Source organism: Bidens hawaiensis, unplaced genomic scaffold, assembly GCF_021521415.1.
Source record: "Bidens hawaiensis isolate Kalapana, Puna unplaced genomic scaffold, B.hawaiensis_p1.1 tig00001463_1, whole genome shotgun sequence".
NCBI lineage: Eukaryota > Viridiplantae > Streptophyta > Magnoliopsida > Asterales > Asteraceae > Bidens > Bidens hawaiensis.
Genome location: NW_027491083.1, coordinates 3,927,437 through 3,945,316, shown reverse-complemented (window position 1 = coordinate 3,945,316; position 17,880 = coordinate 3,927,437). Strand labels below are relative to the sequence as shown.

General features: G+C 38.0%; 2 protein-coding genes across 2 annotated transcripts; both read right to left on the bottom strand.

Annotated features, from left to right (window-relative positions):
* Positions 1-369: 369 nt before the first annotated feature.
* Positions 370-2,106, bottom strand: LOC143579500 (uncharacterized). The gene is made up of 4 exons (XM_077062792.1): positions 1,801-2,106; positions 1,193-1,723; positions 770-1,060; positions 370-699 (listed from the first exon to the last, which is right to left on the bottom strand). The coding sequence occupies exons 1-4, from the start codon at positions 2,104-2,106 to the stop codon at positions 370-372; spliced, it is 1,458 nt and encodes a 485-aa protein (XP_076918907.1).
* A 12,139-nt stretch (positions 2,107-14,245) lies between these two features.
* Positions 14,246-16,561, bottom strand: LOC143579489 (uncharacterized). The gene is made up of 4 exons (XM_077062784.1): positions 15,822-16,561; positions 15,005-15,377; positions 14,452-14,831; positions 14,246-14,264 (listed from the first exon to the last, which is right to left on the bottom strand). The coding sequence occupies exons 1-4, from the start codon at positions 16,559-16,561 to the stop codon at positions 14,246-14,248; spliced, it is 1,512 nt and encodes a 503-aa protein (XP_076918899.1).
* Positions 16,562-17,880: the final 1,319 nt, after the last annotated feature.

Below are 17,880 nucleotides of genomic sequence, written 5' to 3'. Positions count from 1 at the left end.
AATGAATTTTGATACCGATGTGCTTGGTTTTAGAATGCTGAACCGGGTTTCTAACAATGGGAATTGCAACATCATTATCATAGAAAGTAGGAGTATCAAGAAATTTCAAACTGTAGTCCGATAGTTGATGTTGCATCCATATCACCTAAGAACAACAGGCAGAAGCAGCAACATATTCAGCCTCAGCAGTGCTTGTGGACACCGTTTGTTGTTTCTTGCATTGCCAAGAGATGAGCCGATCCCCCAAAAATTGGCATCCAGCAGACGTCGATTTCTTGTCAATATCTAAAAATACGTTTAACAGCAATTAAATGAGAGAGTTTAGGATTAGCCTGGAAATGACCACACTGTCAGACTGTGAAAATGATGTCAGGGTGACTGGCGGTAAGATACATCAAAGACCCGATCATCGATCGATAGTACGTCTGATCTACGGGTTTCCGTCAGGATCGATAGAGGTCTTTCAGCCATAGGAGTTGCCGCACTTTTAGAATCATGAAACTCAAATTTTGCCAACATATCCTCGACGTATTTTCCCTGATGTAGCAGAATGTCTGTCGAGCTTTGACGAACTTGCAGACCCAGAAACATTGTCATCTCCCCCAACGAGCTCATCTCAAACCTTTTCTTCATCACTTCCTCAAACTCAGAACAGAGAGCAGTGCAGGTAAAACCGAAGATGATGTCATCCATATAAATCTGAACCAAAATCAGATCCTTTCCAACAGTCTTTATGAACAATGTCTGATCAATGGTTCCACGCTTATACCCGTTGCTCCAAAAGATGAGCTGTCAACGTCGCATACCATGCTTGAGGAGCCTGATGAAGGCCGTAGAGAGCCTTGTCCAACTTGTAGACAAGCGACGGATTCTTGGAATCCACAAAACCCAGTGGCTGATCCACATAAATTTCTTCCTTCACTTCACCATATAGAAACTCTGTCTTGACATCCATCTGATAGACTGTGAAACCCATGTACGATGCATAAGCCAAAAAGATCCGAATGGCCTCAATTCGAGCCACTAGAATGTACACCTCGGTATAGTCTAACCCTTCAACCTGACGAAAACCACAAACCACCAGCCTTGCCTTGTTTTGAACAATGACCCCAGTGTCATCCTACTTGTTTCGAAAAACCCATCTCGTATCCAGCGACTTCTTCCCAGCGGGTAGCTCGACCAACCTCTAAACCTTGAGTTTTTCAAATTGATTTAGTTCCACATGCATGGCGTCAACCCATCTTGGTTCTTGCAGAGCCATGTTAATCGACTTGGGCTCAATTTGTGAAATGAAGCAAGAATATAAGCAGTTGTTGATTGTTCCAGTCTGGCTTCTGGTTGAGACGCCAGCTTCAAGGGGACCAATAATACTATCAATGGAATGATCCCGTTGAACTCTTGATGGAATAGAGTGATCAAGAACATAACAGTTTGCTGGTAAATTTGACGGATCTTCAATAGCTTCTGAGAGAGGGTTCCTCCATCCCGATGCTGCTGTACTGTGTGAGTACGAGGTACTAGCAACATACTCGTTTGGAATGGCATTAGGGAATAGAGTGCTACCGAAAATATGACGAATGACATTCTCCCCCTCAACTGGTGAAATCTCTGCTGTAGAGGGCTCTTGTGGGGATACGGTCTCGGTGACGATCTCTTCCAGATTCTCTGATGACAGTTGAGTGGTGTCTAAGGATTCAGACGGGTCCACACTCAGTATAGGAGACTCTTGAGTGTCAATGGAAATATCTTCTCATCATCAAGAACAGTAGAAATTCCTCCCCCTGAGTTATCTGAATCAACCATAGGAAACAAATTGAATGGCTTAAACAGCTTGTCATAGTCAAATAACCAGTCAGGCCCCACACGAGCATCTGTCTCATTTTCTTCCACCCAGCGCACATCATATGATTCTACGATTTGTTTCGATGGCTTGTTGTAGACTCTATTGGCAGTTCGACCAGCATAAGCAACAAAGTAACAATCATTTGCCTTGGCTTCAAACTTCGGAGTTTGCTCAAGATTTAACAAAGTGCACGGAAAACCAACGGCTCGAAAATGTGCGGCTGTGGGCTTATGACCATAAACAATTTCATAGGGAGTCTTCATCTGAGCTTGACCGCCTTAACCCAGAAAAATAGCGGTAACTTTGAATCACATAACATCGTTCTTGCAGCTTTGATCAAAGTACGGTTTCGTTTTTCAGCAACGCCATTTTGCTGCGGAGTACGAGCTGAGCTGTATTGACGAAGAATTCCCTTTTTGGCACAAAAATGATTCAGTGTCGACTTCTTGAACTCCGTGCCGTTGTCACAACGAATTCCCTTGAGCTTCAAGTTCAATTAATTTTCCATAAGCACCACGAAATTCTTGATCAATTCAGCTGTCTCGCCTTTATTCGACGAGAAAAACACCCACGAGAAACGAGAGTAGTCGTCGGTGATGACCAGAAAATGATTACTACGAGATTGACTCAAGACATGAACTGGTCCGAACTAGTCCATGTGAAACAACTGAAAGACACTGGAAATGGTATTTATCAACTTTGGCCTGTGTGCTTTTCGATGATGCTTGCCTAACGCACAAGCCACACACTTCTCGATAGTCACAAAATCTTTAACTAGCAAGCCACGTATAATATTGTTCTTCGCAAGACGATTCAGGGTTTTTATATTGGCATGACCAAGGCGACGATGCCAAAGCATGGCATTGAGTTCCGAAACTTTAGAGAACAAGCATGTAATTTCGTCAGGAACGTTCTTTTTCATGTCAATAAGGTAGGCATTATCTTTTCTTTGAGATCTGACCAGGACCCACTCCTTTGGTATGATGATACCATGTTTCAGAATCAAGCATTCCTTGTTGGTAAAGTGAGCAGAAAAACCCTTATCACAAATCCGTGACACGCTGAGCAGACTGTGCTTCAATTTCGGAACATAGTTAACGTTTTCGAACTTTAGAACCCCATTACTCACGGTACCCTTTTGAGTAATATTCCCTTTCTCTCCTCCCACAAAGGAAACATATCCACCGTTAAAGATTTGAATGTCATTTAGCTGAGATGTCCCCCGTCATGTGTCTGGAACAGCCACTATCAACAAACCATGGTCTGATAATATTCCTCCATAGCTGTTCCTGCACAATGTGTGAGATTAGTTAGTTTTGGGTACCCAGTCCATAGTAGTTCTGGGTAATGTTACTAGTTGCCATGACATATCCTCATCATTATCAAAAATCGAATCTGAAGACGTTGAGGACTTTGTTACCGAAGACTTGGGCAACCATTTGTATTTTGGTTTGAAAACTTTGTGATTTACACAAATGGTTAACTTAGTCTCTGGTTTGCGGATAGAAACTCGGTCGGATTCGTCCTTTTAAACGTTTTTGGTTCAGAGACCCACTTCGGTCTAGGAACTGAAATCGAGGTTCCACTCCGCCTTTGAGTCACAATGGGTTTGGTCTGATGAAAACTTGACCTGTCAGCCTTGTCTCTTCTCCAACTGCCGTCAAAGAGCCTTGCTTCATAATGCCTTGAATTTTTAAAATGAAAATTTTTGTAGGCATTATGAGACATGGTCCACTGATGGCGTCTATAATAAGGACTATATGGGAGATGAGAGTAATTTCTAGCAATGTGACCGGGAATGCCACAGTTGAAACAAGTTTGCCTTTTAACATAAAAATCATTGTGGCCGATTCCCAGTCTTGCTCTGTTGTGTGAGCTTGGTTTTCCATCTTTGAGCTTAGCATTTGAGCTTTTGCATTTATTATCACAAAAACCCTTTTCTCTTACAAACTTAGGCGACAAATATTTATTATGACTTTTAAGCTCATCAGATTTATTAAGAGACAGATCACTGCCTTTTGAAGTTTTAGAAAAAGTGGAAAACAATTGTCTTTGCTCTTAAAAACAGAGCCCACACACACATTAGTAACATTATTGTTGAAAACAGGCAAATTAAAAGAAACAGCAGAAGCAATGGGTAAGTCATTATCCTAATCGGTCCAATCCTCAACTATTACTTTATCTGCACATGAGGAAGACACATTAGAATCGTTCGCCCCGGAGGTTGATTCAGATGCCGAGTCTGAATCAGCTGTACCCTTTTCGGTTGCAGGCAACTTACCATATTGTAAGCACTTTTCCTTTTCTTCTTCTTCCTTGGTGAGAGGAAGACTAGTATAATTATTGTTATATGGAGGGGTAACCGAGTTATATCCAATACCCACACCCTTATTTTCTTTCCATTTTAATTGTTTTTCTATCATCGACTCAACAACAACACTAGAGACATCAAACTTTTTAAAGTTGAAATCAATATTTTCAAATTTATTTGTTAGTTTGGCTATCTCCAATCTCGATGCATCTTACTTGGCAGTTAGTTTAGCAATTTTCTTTTTAGCATCTAGATGGTGACAACATTTTAGCTAAAATCCTATTGCAGTTTAGAAAAATCTTATTTTTGTGCCTCTATTTTGTCTTTTAAAGCCTTTTTAAGTATCTTAAGTGTGGAATTTTCATATTTAACACCCTCCATTTCCCTAGTTAAGTTGCTATTGTGAATTTTATACAGACCCACTTTATCAACGCATGATTGAGAAAATAATACAGGATTTACCTCAGATTGTTTGGTGGAGATGAAGGCCATGAAGGCATGCTGAAGATCCCTGACCTGCTCCTAAGCTTCGTTCTGCTCTTCTTCAACATCCATTTCAGCAAAATTTGCAACTTGATCACTTATGTTTAGTGCTGCCATCTGTTCCTCCCAGGAGAAGTTGTGAACCAACAAACCACACTCACCCACACTTGAACTAACCACATTCTCTCCTCTTCCACCATTCACTGGAACCATCGCCCTCTTTCTATTAGCTTCCTTAGTTGGATTGGTACACTCACGAGCAAAATGACCTGACTCATGACAGTTGTAGCACCTCAAAGAGCTCTTGTTGAATCCTACCTTCTGATTAGTAGGGACATTCCAGTTGCCTGCCTGTCCTTTTAGTGAACTTCTTGGCTCTAAAGACAGGCATGGCAATTTGCCAAGAGATGTCCATCTCTTCCACATCATTAGGATGTATTTGATCCAACTCAGCAGCCACAATGGGTTGCCCCAGGTCTCGAGCAAGAAAGGCATTATAGCAGTTCATAAAACCTGTCATTAGAGCGATGTTCTCTTGTGTCTCCTTAAAAATAACAGGAATCTGACTAGTAGACTGACTAGAGGTAGCCATAGGGATTTGTGTTTTCGTTGCCATAGCCGGTTGTGGAAAGAAAATAGGAGCAGCTGATGTAGGTTGACTCTGTGAGGACTTGAACATGGAGAAGGTCTGCTAAGACTGCTATGATTGAGCCGGCTGAGTCTGAGACGACTTGAAAAGTGAAAAAGTGTCTTGTGAAACTAGAGCATTATTGGAGGCAATGCCATAGCCAGCAGTATTGTAACGCCCGCAAATTTTATTTAAAAGGATCTAAGTGTTGTAGAGTTTGTATTTCTACCGAGACTTGATCTGGCCTTCCTCGGGAACCTCTTTGTCTTTCTTGTAAGCCTATTTATTTAACGTTTAATCCAAAACATCATAATTTATAAGTGGAAGGGCCTAGATGTAAAATTTTTATTACATAAACCCTAACTTGCTTCCTTATCTCTCTAGCTATGATCGGCAGTAGCAGCAGCTCCCTCTCCTCGATTTTTGTGCAGCTCCAGCCAAGTTTCAACCATCTCCCGTCTAATTCAAGGTCGGTCCTACCCTAATACAACTCTTTTTCACCATTAAACCCTTTGTTGAACATGTTAGGGTTGAGTTTTGATTATAACAGTTACTGACAGATTCGTACTCGTTTATTGTTTGTATTGTAACTCAATGAAAATTTATTGTTTTTGATCGATTCTTGTTTCCAACATGTTCTACTTTGAGTCTAGTTTCCAGAAAGGTATAATATGTAATTTTTGGACGAGATTTAAATAGTTTTTATGATTTTATAAGATCGAGTGCCAAAGCTGATGCGGGATGATGGATTCTGGTCTGTCTTCCTGACATCATACCTCTTTTTCAACAAGTCCAAATTAGTTGGTTACACTTTTGGAACTTAATACTTTGAGTTAGAAATCAAACCCAATTGGAATCGTTTAATTTGGTTTGGTAATGATTTTTATAAAAATAAAACCATTTTGTTGCGCACTGAAATAGCTGCACGTACCTTTCTATGTTGGAGGAATTTTTATGATTTTTGTGTGCATTGGAAAAATATAACAAAAATATTTTTGAAAGAAGAAGACATTTTAAACTCTGATAAAAATTTCATAATTTATTTCTTTGGTTTTCCTATGTAATAAAATGAATCTTCGCATGCTAAAATCTGCATTTTATACTCGTATTGATCAATAAATTCGTTTCAGGCTTACCGGGTGGCTGTCCTTTTGAGTACTTTCGGGGCTGTTTTGATTGAGGTTCTTGCTCCATAATCTTCTTAGGTATATCTAATATAACATACTTTAACATCATGCACATTGGTGTTTGTTTGATTGGTCAACTAGTTGTAGATTGAAAGTTGGTATTTGGTTGTCTAGAATAGTAAATTGTTGCGTTTAACGCGAGTGTTGAAGTAATTAATGACCAATTCAGTTCGGGTGACTTTGGTTCGGTTTACGGGCTGTTGGAAAATTATTTTTATAAGTATTGGGGCTGAATTGGTTGTTGGTTACTCAAACGGGTCGGTACAACGCGAATTCGCGTTTATTTGATAATTGGTGCGTTATGTTTGCGAGTTACCGACCCATCCAACTCGTGTAGTTTCGTGTGGAATTGTTGGCTATGATTTTATTAAATTTGGTCGACACAGGGCTGAGTTGGATGTTAAGTGCCTAAACAACTCTTAAACGCGCATATTCGCCTCACCTATCACTTCCGGGGGTAATTTGGGGATTCTCTACTCTCGGGTTTCCAAAGGGTGGTTTTGGTTAATTCAAGGCCTCGGGGGCTATTTTAAATGAATTTGGTGAGTTTGAGGCATTAGGTAGATCAAACCATGTTAGAACGACTCGTAGGATAAACGAGCGATTCGGTACCGTTAGTAATTATTGTTCGTAATCCGACAAGCTTTTGAGTTGTGGGAGTACTTAAGGGTCCTCTAGCCCGTTGTGATTGTGTGCCTAGTGTCAGGTGAGTTCATGATGCCCCTTCTTACATTTTTACGTTTTGGGCTAGCATACACACCATATTACAACTTTACCCGATTTTACTCGTTTAAACTATTTGGATGGTATTACATTGCCATACTTGTGTTTGTGGGTTCATGAAAATATGGGTGAATTATATTCAATGCCTTAGGATATTTAAGACTCGTTTATGGTCATATATTCCTTAAGGGTATATATATTACTTATGGCCTAGGCTCAAGGATATAGGCTTACTTGTATTATAGCATGCATTGAGATGATATTTATGTATGTATACGCATGTGTTAGTTTATGACCATAGGCTTACTTTCATTATGATATATTTTGAAATGATATATATATATATATATGTATATGTATATATATATGTATATATATATATATACATATGTTTATACATGCGTTACTTTATGGCCAATAATTGGCGATGTTAATTAGTCGTTATCAACTAAGGATGTTTGCGTATGCCTACTTTGTGTTTGCATACGGATGGATGGTGATCTTGGCCGGGCCAAACTATACTATTCAGGTTCTAAAATCCTGTGGCGGGCCCTGGAAAGCACGTAACGGGGGAGGCTCGTGTGGCATGATCACCATCGGATGGAATGTTACGTGTTTGGGCTGTATGTGTGCTCGACCCTGATGTTATTACTTGGATATTACGTGTTTGGGTTGTACATGTGCTCGACCCTGATGTTATTACATATTACGTGTTTGGGTTGTACGTGTGCTCAACCCTGATGTTATTACTTGGATGTTAAGAAATAGGGGTATAATTATATAGATATATAAGTATAACTACTTATTGTTGATTATGGCCTAACTGTCCAGATCCCGTTTTTATATTTAAACTCTTGGAATGATTTATTTAAATGCCAATTATTAAAACTTGAACTCACTCAGCTCAAATTGACTTTGTGTGTATGTTAGTGTGAGTTTCAGGTTTAGAGGAGAATGCTTACTGCTTGGACGTGCTTAAGTCTACTCAGTCGGTTGAAGGCATAGCTAGTCGGGAAAATTAATAATGAAGACTGTTTATTTTCATTTATTATTTAAAGGATTTAAATTTGGTTTTGGGCATATTTTCCCTGTTTTTGGGAATTTTTTTGATACTTATGACTTTCCGCTGATTTTATACTCTGAACCAGTTTTCAAATAAAGCGAGTTGCTTTGGGTTAAAATTTTGTTAAGTTTTGGGAATCTTGGCACTTATTATTTACTCTGAATCGGTTTTAAATAAAACGAAATTTTTCTTGGTTCTAAATTTTAATAAGTTTCTTGTATGATTACCAACTGTAGGATTCCCGGGACTCGGGGTCTTACAAGTATTGTAGGTATTCGCATGATTGATAGCACGCTGCTTGTCGTCTATATCACAAGCCTTGATGATAGCCATCACCTCAGAGAGCATCAGCCTTGCCAGATCCTTGGTCTTCTTGATAACAGCCACATTCAAATCCCAGTTCTGTAGCAGTGAGTTTACTAGCTTGTTGTTGATATCAGTTGGGGTGAGGTTTATATTGGCCGACCTTATCTCTGTGACTAACGAGATGAACCGTCTCCCAAGACATAGTTGAACATGTTGAATTGCTGTCTGAGGAGATTTTGCCTACTTCTCCTCATGTCTTCATTTCCTTTAAACACTTTAATGAGAGATTCCCAGAGTGCTTTAGCAGAATTCAGCTCTCTAAATCCCAAGGCAATTTCAGGCGAAAGTGCCATGGTTAAGGTGGCTAGATCCTTCTCATCTTGCTCCACTGTATCGAAATCAGCATCCGAATACATCTCAATTGGCTTTGTCTCCACTTCTTCAGAACCTTCTCTTTAATAGGTAATGATCTGAGGACCTCTAACTATGCTTCTCCACAGTTTTGCATCCTTTTTTTTTTGGGTAAAGGGATTCACCCGGTTAAATGCATTCCACACAATCAAAAAGTACAAGTAATATGACAGAGTGCCATATTAGTTCTCATGTATGACATGCCATACAAGAGTAAACAAACCAAAAACCACCAAACATTGGTAAACACAGCCAAAGCTTACACAAGAACAATGTAAATAAACAAAACTAAAACAAATCAACCATTATCATCAATCTGGTGGGAAACTCCCCGCGGAAAGTGCCAATCCTCGAGAACCCGATTAACCCGTTCAGAATTCTTGAACTTTAGAGTCATAAGCTTTAGGCGCGTCCCCCTAATGATTTCGTCCGCAACCATCCTCGGGGTCTTCAAAGAGTTCTTGAAAAGCCGGTTGTTTCGCTCCTTCCAGATAACGTAAACCGAAGCCCCAAATAGCAGCCGATTAACAACATTTTCAATAGAGTTGGACATTCCAAATTGAGACACATATTGAAGAATATTCGCCCAACCATTCCTACATCCCTGAAACTTCCCTTTCATTCTTACAATACTCCAAACCTCAGCAGAGAACTTACACTCAAAGAAGAGGTGGTTACGAGAATCCGGCTCTCCATTACAAAGAGGGCAGCAATACAAGTTATAATTTGGATACCCACCAATTTTCCATCCCATAATACGATTCTGCGTGCTCAACCTATCATGAAGCACAATCCACAACATAAAGGAGTGTTTTGGAACACATTGAGAGAACCAAACAACATGCACCCAAGACACCTTATCAGCCGGTCTCCGAATAAGATTCCAAATTCCAGACGCCGAGAAATTCATTGAAGTCCCATTCTCATCCATTACCACGATCTTGTCCCTCTCATCCGGACAAATGCTGACTTCTTTTAGGTTCAAAAGAATTGGATACCTCAAAATCCAATCCGGCGGCCTTCACGTACTTCTCAAATCGTAACTTCCACTCAGAAAACCCCTTTGAAGATAGTAGTCGTGTCACATGAGTGGTATTCCCCATGATAGAGTCAAGTTCTTGATGAAGAGTGGCATTAGAAGACATACTAACAGGAGATTGATCCATAAGGGCCTTAACTGAGAACTTGATAGGAAGGCTGAAAACAACAAATTTCTTCCAAAAACACAGAAGGTTGACCGACAACGTCTGAAACAACCCGAGAACTCGAAAATTCTGCCGAAAACTTGAAGTCTTCCCGAAAACCTTGAAAATCTTCCCGAAAACCTCAAAATCTTCCCAAAAACTAAGAATAGTTCAAGATATGGTAAATTTTGAATATTTAACTAAATCCCATGAAAGATGGGATTCAAATCAAACACAAGATTTACTAAAATCTGCTCCAAACTAAACTCCTCACCGGCCGAAGAACACGAAGAACAGTTCTTCAACATCAAAAAATCTTCAACCAAACACAACCCCGTATATCAACGATAGAATCCTTGGTATCACTAATAACCGAGCCTAGAATTGATCTATAGGCTCTTGAAAAGACCTGGAATCTTGATGTAGATTGCAATTAGGATCTCTAGATGTTACAGCTTGTACCTCAAAGTGCAAAATCCATTGAGATTGAACACATCCAAGTAAACATTAAGCTCATTTTCATATATATCAAGAAACAATACAAGATATGAAAATTTGCACACTTTCTCTTTCTACACTCTCTCTCTGACAATCACCAAAAGTCTAAGTAGAAACGCATAAGTCCCCTATTTATAGAAAACATGAACAAGCTCATCAAGTTCGTATATGATATACGGCTATCATATACGCCGCATATGATATGTGTTGACTTGAAGACTTATGCGTTGACTAACAAATTCAAACTATACATTTGACATTTTAGCCCTATACAATCATATCTAGTACATTTAATTATGCTCTAACAAACTCCCCCTTGGATGTTGCTAGGTCTTTGATCTTCAATCTTTCAGTCTTTCCTATTTTAAACATCTTAAAAGTAACCTCTTTTTCATGAACTCCTACAGTGTAGTCTTGGAAGCACTCGGGTTACACGGAGTCATATAAGAAGGATATGATCAAATTATCCCATGTATCTGATTCGTGATAGTTTCAATCATTATATGTTTATGGAAAACATGATATTTGAAAGTAACGACTTATAAATGTTTGATATTTGAAAGTAATGACTTTGACTTCTAATCATATTCAACAAACTCTCCTCTTCTTCCTTTTCATTTTCTTCATCCACCATCATGCTGTGACCTACAAAAACCAAAATAAATCGTTCTATGTAAGTAAAGCTTGGATATAAAAGATAATATGGATAAGTTCATCCAAATAAAGAACCAATTCTTCAACATACTCAATATTCAAATCAGGTTACCTGATGAGTATCAACAAGTAGGTATGACTACTTCAAAAAAATATTTAGCCAAAAATAGCAATAATATCCTTTCATTGTGTACTACTATTTACCTTGTGACCAGCCTGCAACAATTGTCTCAGTACCTATGACAAATTTTGTCATTATGTCAAACGGATAAGAACAATATCCCACACGACGAATATGAAATCATATATGGCGTATATCCCATATTTACTCACTTGACATATGCGACGTATAACTCTCTTATATATGCACAGACATATGCGGCGTATAAGTATAGGACTTATACGGCGTATAACTTATGCGGCGTATAAGTTTCATACTTATAGGTTGCATAAGTATGCTTGATCAATTTTTTGCATTCAGATCATGTTCACACCCATGTAATGTCACAAGTACAATTTAATGTCCTTGTACATTAAGAGAATAACTTAAATAAGCACATTTTTGAAAAATCATTATTTTACCAAGTCCAAATTAATGACCTTGAGTAAAATAGATAAACATTTGATTCTTTGAATTTTGTTTGGTAAAAACAAGATTTATTGATCTATGAAAAACACCCAGAGAGATAGTTCACCTGCCCATCGAGAGTAGAAAACTAAATCAAAAAGAAAATCTTTTTGGTTTTTCAGATAGAAACAAGAAATCAATTGATATCAAACAAATGAAAATTCAAACTTTGAAATTTATACAGAAATCACATATTTTTGTGAGTTTGAGCAGGGAATCATATTGACCAAATTGCCCTTCCATCACAGTTTTATTTTCAGCGTTTATTACGACTGGTGTTAAGTCGGTCAATGGTATTGTTGTCCACCTAAACCTTTCAAAACAAATTATTCAGGAATTTCTGTAATACATTAATTTGGTTCAATTAAGCACAAGATATCAGAAAAATATTAGCTCTAATCTTGATTCAGGCTTAATTTAGTTTTCACATAGTCACCCCAACTTGACTTAAACCTTAGAACCAGAAGATAAAAATATTTTTCAAGCAGATTAGCAAATAGTCCCCACTACAAGACATAGCCCCGTTATCAAGCAATACCCAAAGGTCCTTTACCATGGATGAATATGCACGATTTCATCTGTCGGCTTGTAAACGTTGGGTCCCTTGTGGTCCGTTTCTTAATGGTAATAAGATGGGAGCAAGGGGACAACGTGTGTCTAACAGTGGATTTTGATCAAGTCGGTAATGAATTTAATACATAAGTACTTTTTCGATCAAGTTTATTGACTTATAAAGCAGCTTAATCTGCGGGTTTGCTTTTAAAGCTTGTTTAAATATTCATCGAAATGAATACCCAGATGATAAACCGCATAAAGACCCGATGGATCCAGGAACCTTAAAGCATCCCATTAATACAGGATTTAAGGCCATAAGACCATACATCCCATTAAGCTATGTTTTAACAAAATTTTAAACTATCATTCTAATTAAAAGGCTTGAGTATGACTAGCTATTACATTTCTGCCCTCATTATCAAGACTTTTGTTAGAAACTAATACCTCATCAATTTGGCAAAGTTTAAGTTTATATCACTTATTTTTCCTTACTTGTTTGTTTTAAAAGACTATCAATGCACCAATACAATTAAGCACAAAGCCTTTTATACCTACTTTTTACTGGATTTGGGACCAGATAATCAATGTACTATCATTTTCCCTTTTTGCTTCAAAAACTCATTTTCTGAGGAGCAACATTTTTTTAATATTTTTGACATTTTTGAATTTTATACTGTTTTGGGCTTTTCCATATTTTTCAATGTTTTTGGTTTTTCTGAAATTTTCTCCCCCTAAAATAAAAAACTGTATGAAAAACTATTTAGAAAATGAAAATTTGACTCTGATGTTCAGGATCACAAGGTATCCGACACACCTGTAATCTCGGTAACCACCTTATCAACACCGCCCAAAACTTTTAACCCATTTAGTTTTAACAAGTATTGAAATCTTAACTTATCAAAAGCTTTGGTGAAAAGATTTGCTTTTTGTTCATCAGTGTGAATCTTGTCTACGATAATCAACTTCTTTTCATAGCAATCACGAATGAAGTGATACCGTATATCTATATGTTTAGTTTTAGAATGGTTTACCGGATTCTTAGTTATCTAGATAGCTGCATTATTATCTACAAAGATAGGGGTAGTAAGAAAATTCAAACCGTAGTCCTGCATCTGTTGTTGTATCCAAAGAACCTGAGAGCGGTAACTGGAAGCAGCTACGTACTCAGCTTCACATGTAGAAAATGAAACTGTAGTTTGTTTCTTGCATTGCCAGGTGACAAGTCGTTTGCCAAAGAACTGACACCCTGCCTTTGTAGATTTGGCATTCAGCTTACAGCTTCCATAATCTGAATCAGAAAAAGCCCTTAACACAAACTCATCTTCTTTTGGATACCAAAGACCGATCCCCGGACATCCCTTGAGATAGCGTAGTATTCTTTTGACGATCATGAGATGTGAAACCTTCGGATTTGACTGATATCGGGCACACAAACAGGTAGCATACATGATTTCTGGCTGAGAAGCAGTCAAATACATCAATGAGCAAATCATGGATCGGTATAAGGTTTGGTTAACCTTCTCCCCGTTGGGATCAGGACCGGTACCATGATTCAATGGTAAGGGAGTACTGATAGCCGATGCATCAGACATGTTGAACTTTGTCAAAACGTCATTGACATATTGTGTTTGATGGAAAAAAATGCCATCTGACAACTGTTCAACTTGAAGTCCAAGAAAGAACTTCATCTCTCCCATAGAACTCATTTCAAATTTCTTCTTCATGACTTCTTCAAATTGCTTGCACAGACCATCATTTGGCGATCCAAAGATTATATCATCGACATATATCTGCAAGATCAGTAGATGTCCATTAACAGATTTGGTGAAAAGTGTGCAATCGACTATTCCTCTGATAAACCCATTGTCCAAGAGATGTTGGGACAATGTCTCATACCAAGCTCTCGGGGCTTGATGGAGACCGTAAAGGGCTTTATCAAGAAGATACACTTTGTCTTTGTGGATCGGATCGACAAACCCCGATGGCTGTCCCACGTAGACTTCCTCACAAATCTTCCCGTTAAGGAATGCTGATTTCGCATCCAACTGATAAACTTTGAAGCCTTTCCAAGAAGCAAATGCTAGAAATATCCCAATAACCTCGTTATAAACCTCGTTATAATCGATACCTTCCCTCTGGTTAAATCCCAACACAAGAAGTCTTGCCTTGTTTCTTACAATAATACCATTTTCATCCCTTTTGCACATAAACACCCACTTGGTGTTGATCTGCTTTTTGTCTTCAGGTAAGTCTACCAATCTCCAGACCCCGAGCTTCTCAAACTGCATAAGCTCTTCTTGCATGGCATTCACCAATCTTTCTTCTGTTAGGGCTTCTTTGTACGTCTTTGGTTCTACCTGAGAAAGAAAACAATTTAATGAGAATCGATTTTGTAAAGGAGAACATGAGAATAGAAACAATGAAGATTCTGATCAAGTTTTCGTCTTGTTTGTACTCCAGCATTCATATCTCCTATAATATTCTCCTAGGGATGATACGATACTATTCTCGGGACCAACTCTAAAGGTACTGACACTTCGGTTTGAAGATTTGTAACATTCTCTTCATCATGAGAAATGGATGGAGAGATTACTTCAATTATCTCCTCATCTGTGTCACCATTGAAATCAAAAACTGGAACAGTTTCTGGAACATCATCGGATTGAACATTTTCTAAAACATTTTGAGAAACTGACATAGGTTCTTTAGTCACATGTTCTTGATTTTCTGACAATCGTTGATTGTAAATCATCATCAAAGTTTCTTCGGATGATTCTTCCTCCGGGAGTTGAAAACTTTCCCAAAGACTCTCATAATCAAACAACATTGAATCTCCTGGTCTTTGTATGGTAGGAGTGTATCGTTGACAGTCAACATTTTGAACTTGTACGATCTTATGAAGGCTAGGTAAGTAAACACGTCTGAGTGGACTAGCATACCCCACAAAGAATCCTTCCACGGATTTAAAACCAAATTTCCCAGTTGGTTCAAGAACAGTACATATTGACCCAAAAGGTTCAAGCCACTTCAGATTGGGTTTCCAACAATTCAGAAGCTCAAAACACGTCCTACCAGATCTCTTTACTGTAAGTACTCGATTAAGCGTATAACAAGCTGCTGCTACTGCTTCAGACCAAAAGTTAACTGGTAATTTTGAATCCGAAAGCATAGTTCGAGCCGTTTCAATCAAAGTCCGATTCTTTCGTTTAGCAACCCCATTTTGTTGTGGAGTATAAGGAGCGTTGAATTCATGAAGAATTCCCAGTTCGTTACAGTATTCTAGAATTTTGTTGTTCTTGAATTCCGTCCCGTTATCACTTCTGATATGACGAATTGGTAGATTGTACAATGTCTCCAGTTTCTTGAACAAAACCATAAGGGAACCATATGTCTCATCTTTAGATTCCAAAAACATTACCCATGAAAATCTTGAGTAGTCATCAGTTACCACAAGACAATACAATTTGCCTATGATACTTTTGACATTAATTGGACCAAATACATCCATATGAAGACGTTCAAAAGGTAAGTTGATGGAGTTGACAAGTTTCTTTGGATGATTTTTCCTTGTTTTCTTTCCCTTCTTACCATCCAAACATTCTTCAAACAATTCAAAGTTTCTCAAGTTAACTCCTTCTACCAGATTCTTGTAAACCAGGTGATTCATTTTTCTCAAGCTTATATGTCCCATCCTTCGATGCCATAATACAGATTCACGTTCAGATGCTCTTGAAATGAAACACTGAGTAGACCCTGATGAAGTAGATGCCGTACTCATGTTCATGACGTAAAGATCATTCACACGAGGAGCACGCATAATGATCCATTCCTCAGGTATTTTGAAACCCGGTTTCAAAATCAAACACTCTCGATCAGTAAATTGTGTAGAGAATTGTTTATCACAAATCTGTGATATACTGAGTAGATTATTCTCCAACTCCGAAATATAGTTGACATTCTCGAATGTAACCTTTCCATTTGTTAAGGTTCCTTCACCAACAATCTTTCCACCTTGATTACCAGCAAAGTCAACATACCCTCCTCTTATAGATTTGACATCATTAAGCAAGTGAAGAGTACCTGTCATGTGCCTAGAGGCTCTATCTATTATCCAACGAGAATCGTGGGATCTTGGAAGCCCCTGCACATACAGTTAACCGATTAGTGAAACAAGGAAACCCAAGATTTCTTGGTCTTGGGTTGTTTAAAATGTTTAAACAACAACCTATCATCATCAACCTCTAAATCACATGATAATGTATTATCATTTAATGTTGGTGACTGATGTAGATTTCACTTTCTTATCACAATCAGGAATTTTAACAATTGATTTTGGTACCCATTTTTAACCAACAGATTGTTTCTTTTTATAAAATGATATTTGACTTGTTTTTGAAATTGTTGATTTTAAGACATCATTTTGACCAACCTTTTTAGCATCAACTGATTCATTTCTTTTCAAGATTTCCACATTTTCAGTGACACAAACTGGTTACTTATCACACATATAACCTAGTCCAAGTCTCTTGCTCACAGTCTTTTGAGATTTTTGAGTCCGAATGTGATCTTGTTTGTATTGATTAGGACACGCGTAAAATACATGCCCAACCTCATTACAACCAAAACAACGTCTCTTATCAATAAACTTATTGATATGAGATGTTGATTTAACACTATCACCTTCAGCTTTCAAACGATAAAATTCATCATTTGACTGTTTTCTGAATTCAACTTCCTTTTCAGATTCTGAAGTTTTACCAAGTACAAACTTTATCTTTTCTCTTGACATTAACTCGAGAAGATTTCTTGTTATAAAAACTTGTTTTTGCAAATCTTGTCGATTTTTCAATCACTTTCTTTTGATTATCCAAACCACTCTTTTGATTACCCAACCCATGAGGTTTAACAACTTCCTCATTCAGCACAGCTTCTGCCATTTTTATTCCAGTTGCAGAATCACAAACAGAACTCTCATTTTCAGCAACAGATTTAGAAACATCATGCTGTGGCATGTTTATTTTCACATTAAGTGCCTTTTTCAAACCTTTCGGTTTCTTTGGAACATAATTATTCCACAAATGTGGAGGCATAGCATGATAATGTTCTCTTAAGTTCTCAGTCTCATTATCCTCACTTTTTTAAGATGTTTTGGGGATAATGTGATCAAGTACGACGCAGCGTAGCTTACCAATTTCAGGTTAACTCGTTCAGTCTCAATCTTGAGTGTTTGAAGCTTAAGTTTGAGTGCTGTGTTTTCATCAATGTCTGTTAATGGCAATCTGTTTGTCTTCAACCGTGTGCTTAAGCATTGAAATTGTCTTTTAGTTTTGTAAAATCTTTTCCAAAGACCCTTTTCACACGATTGAAGCTTCACGTAGGCCTCATTAACAACATTTAAATCAAACA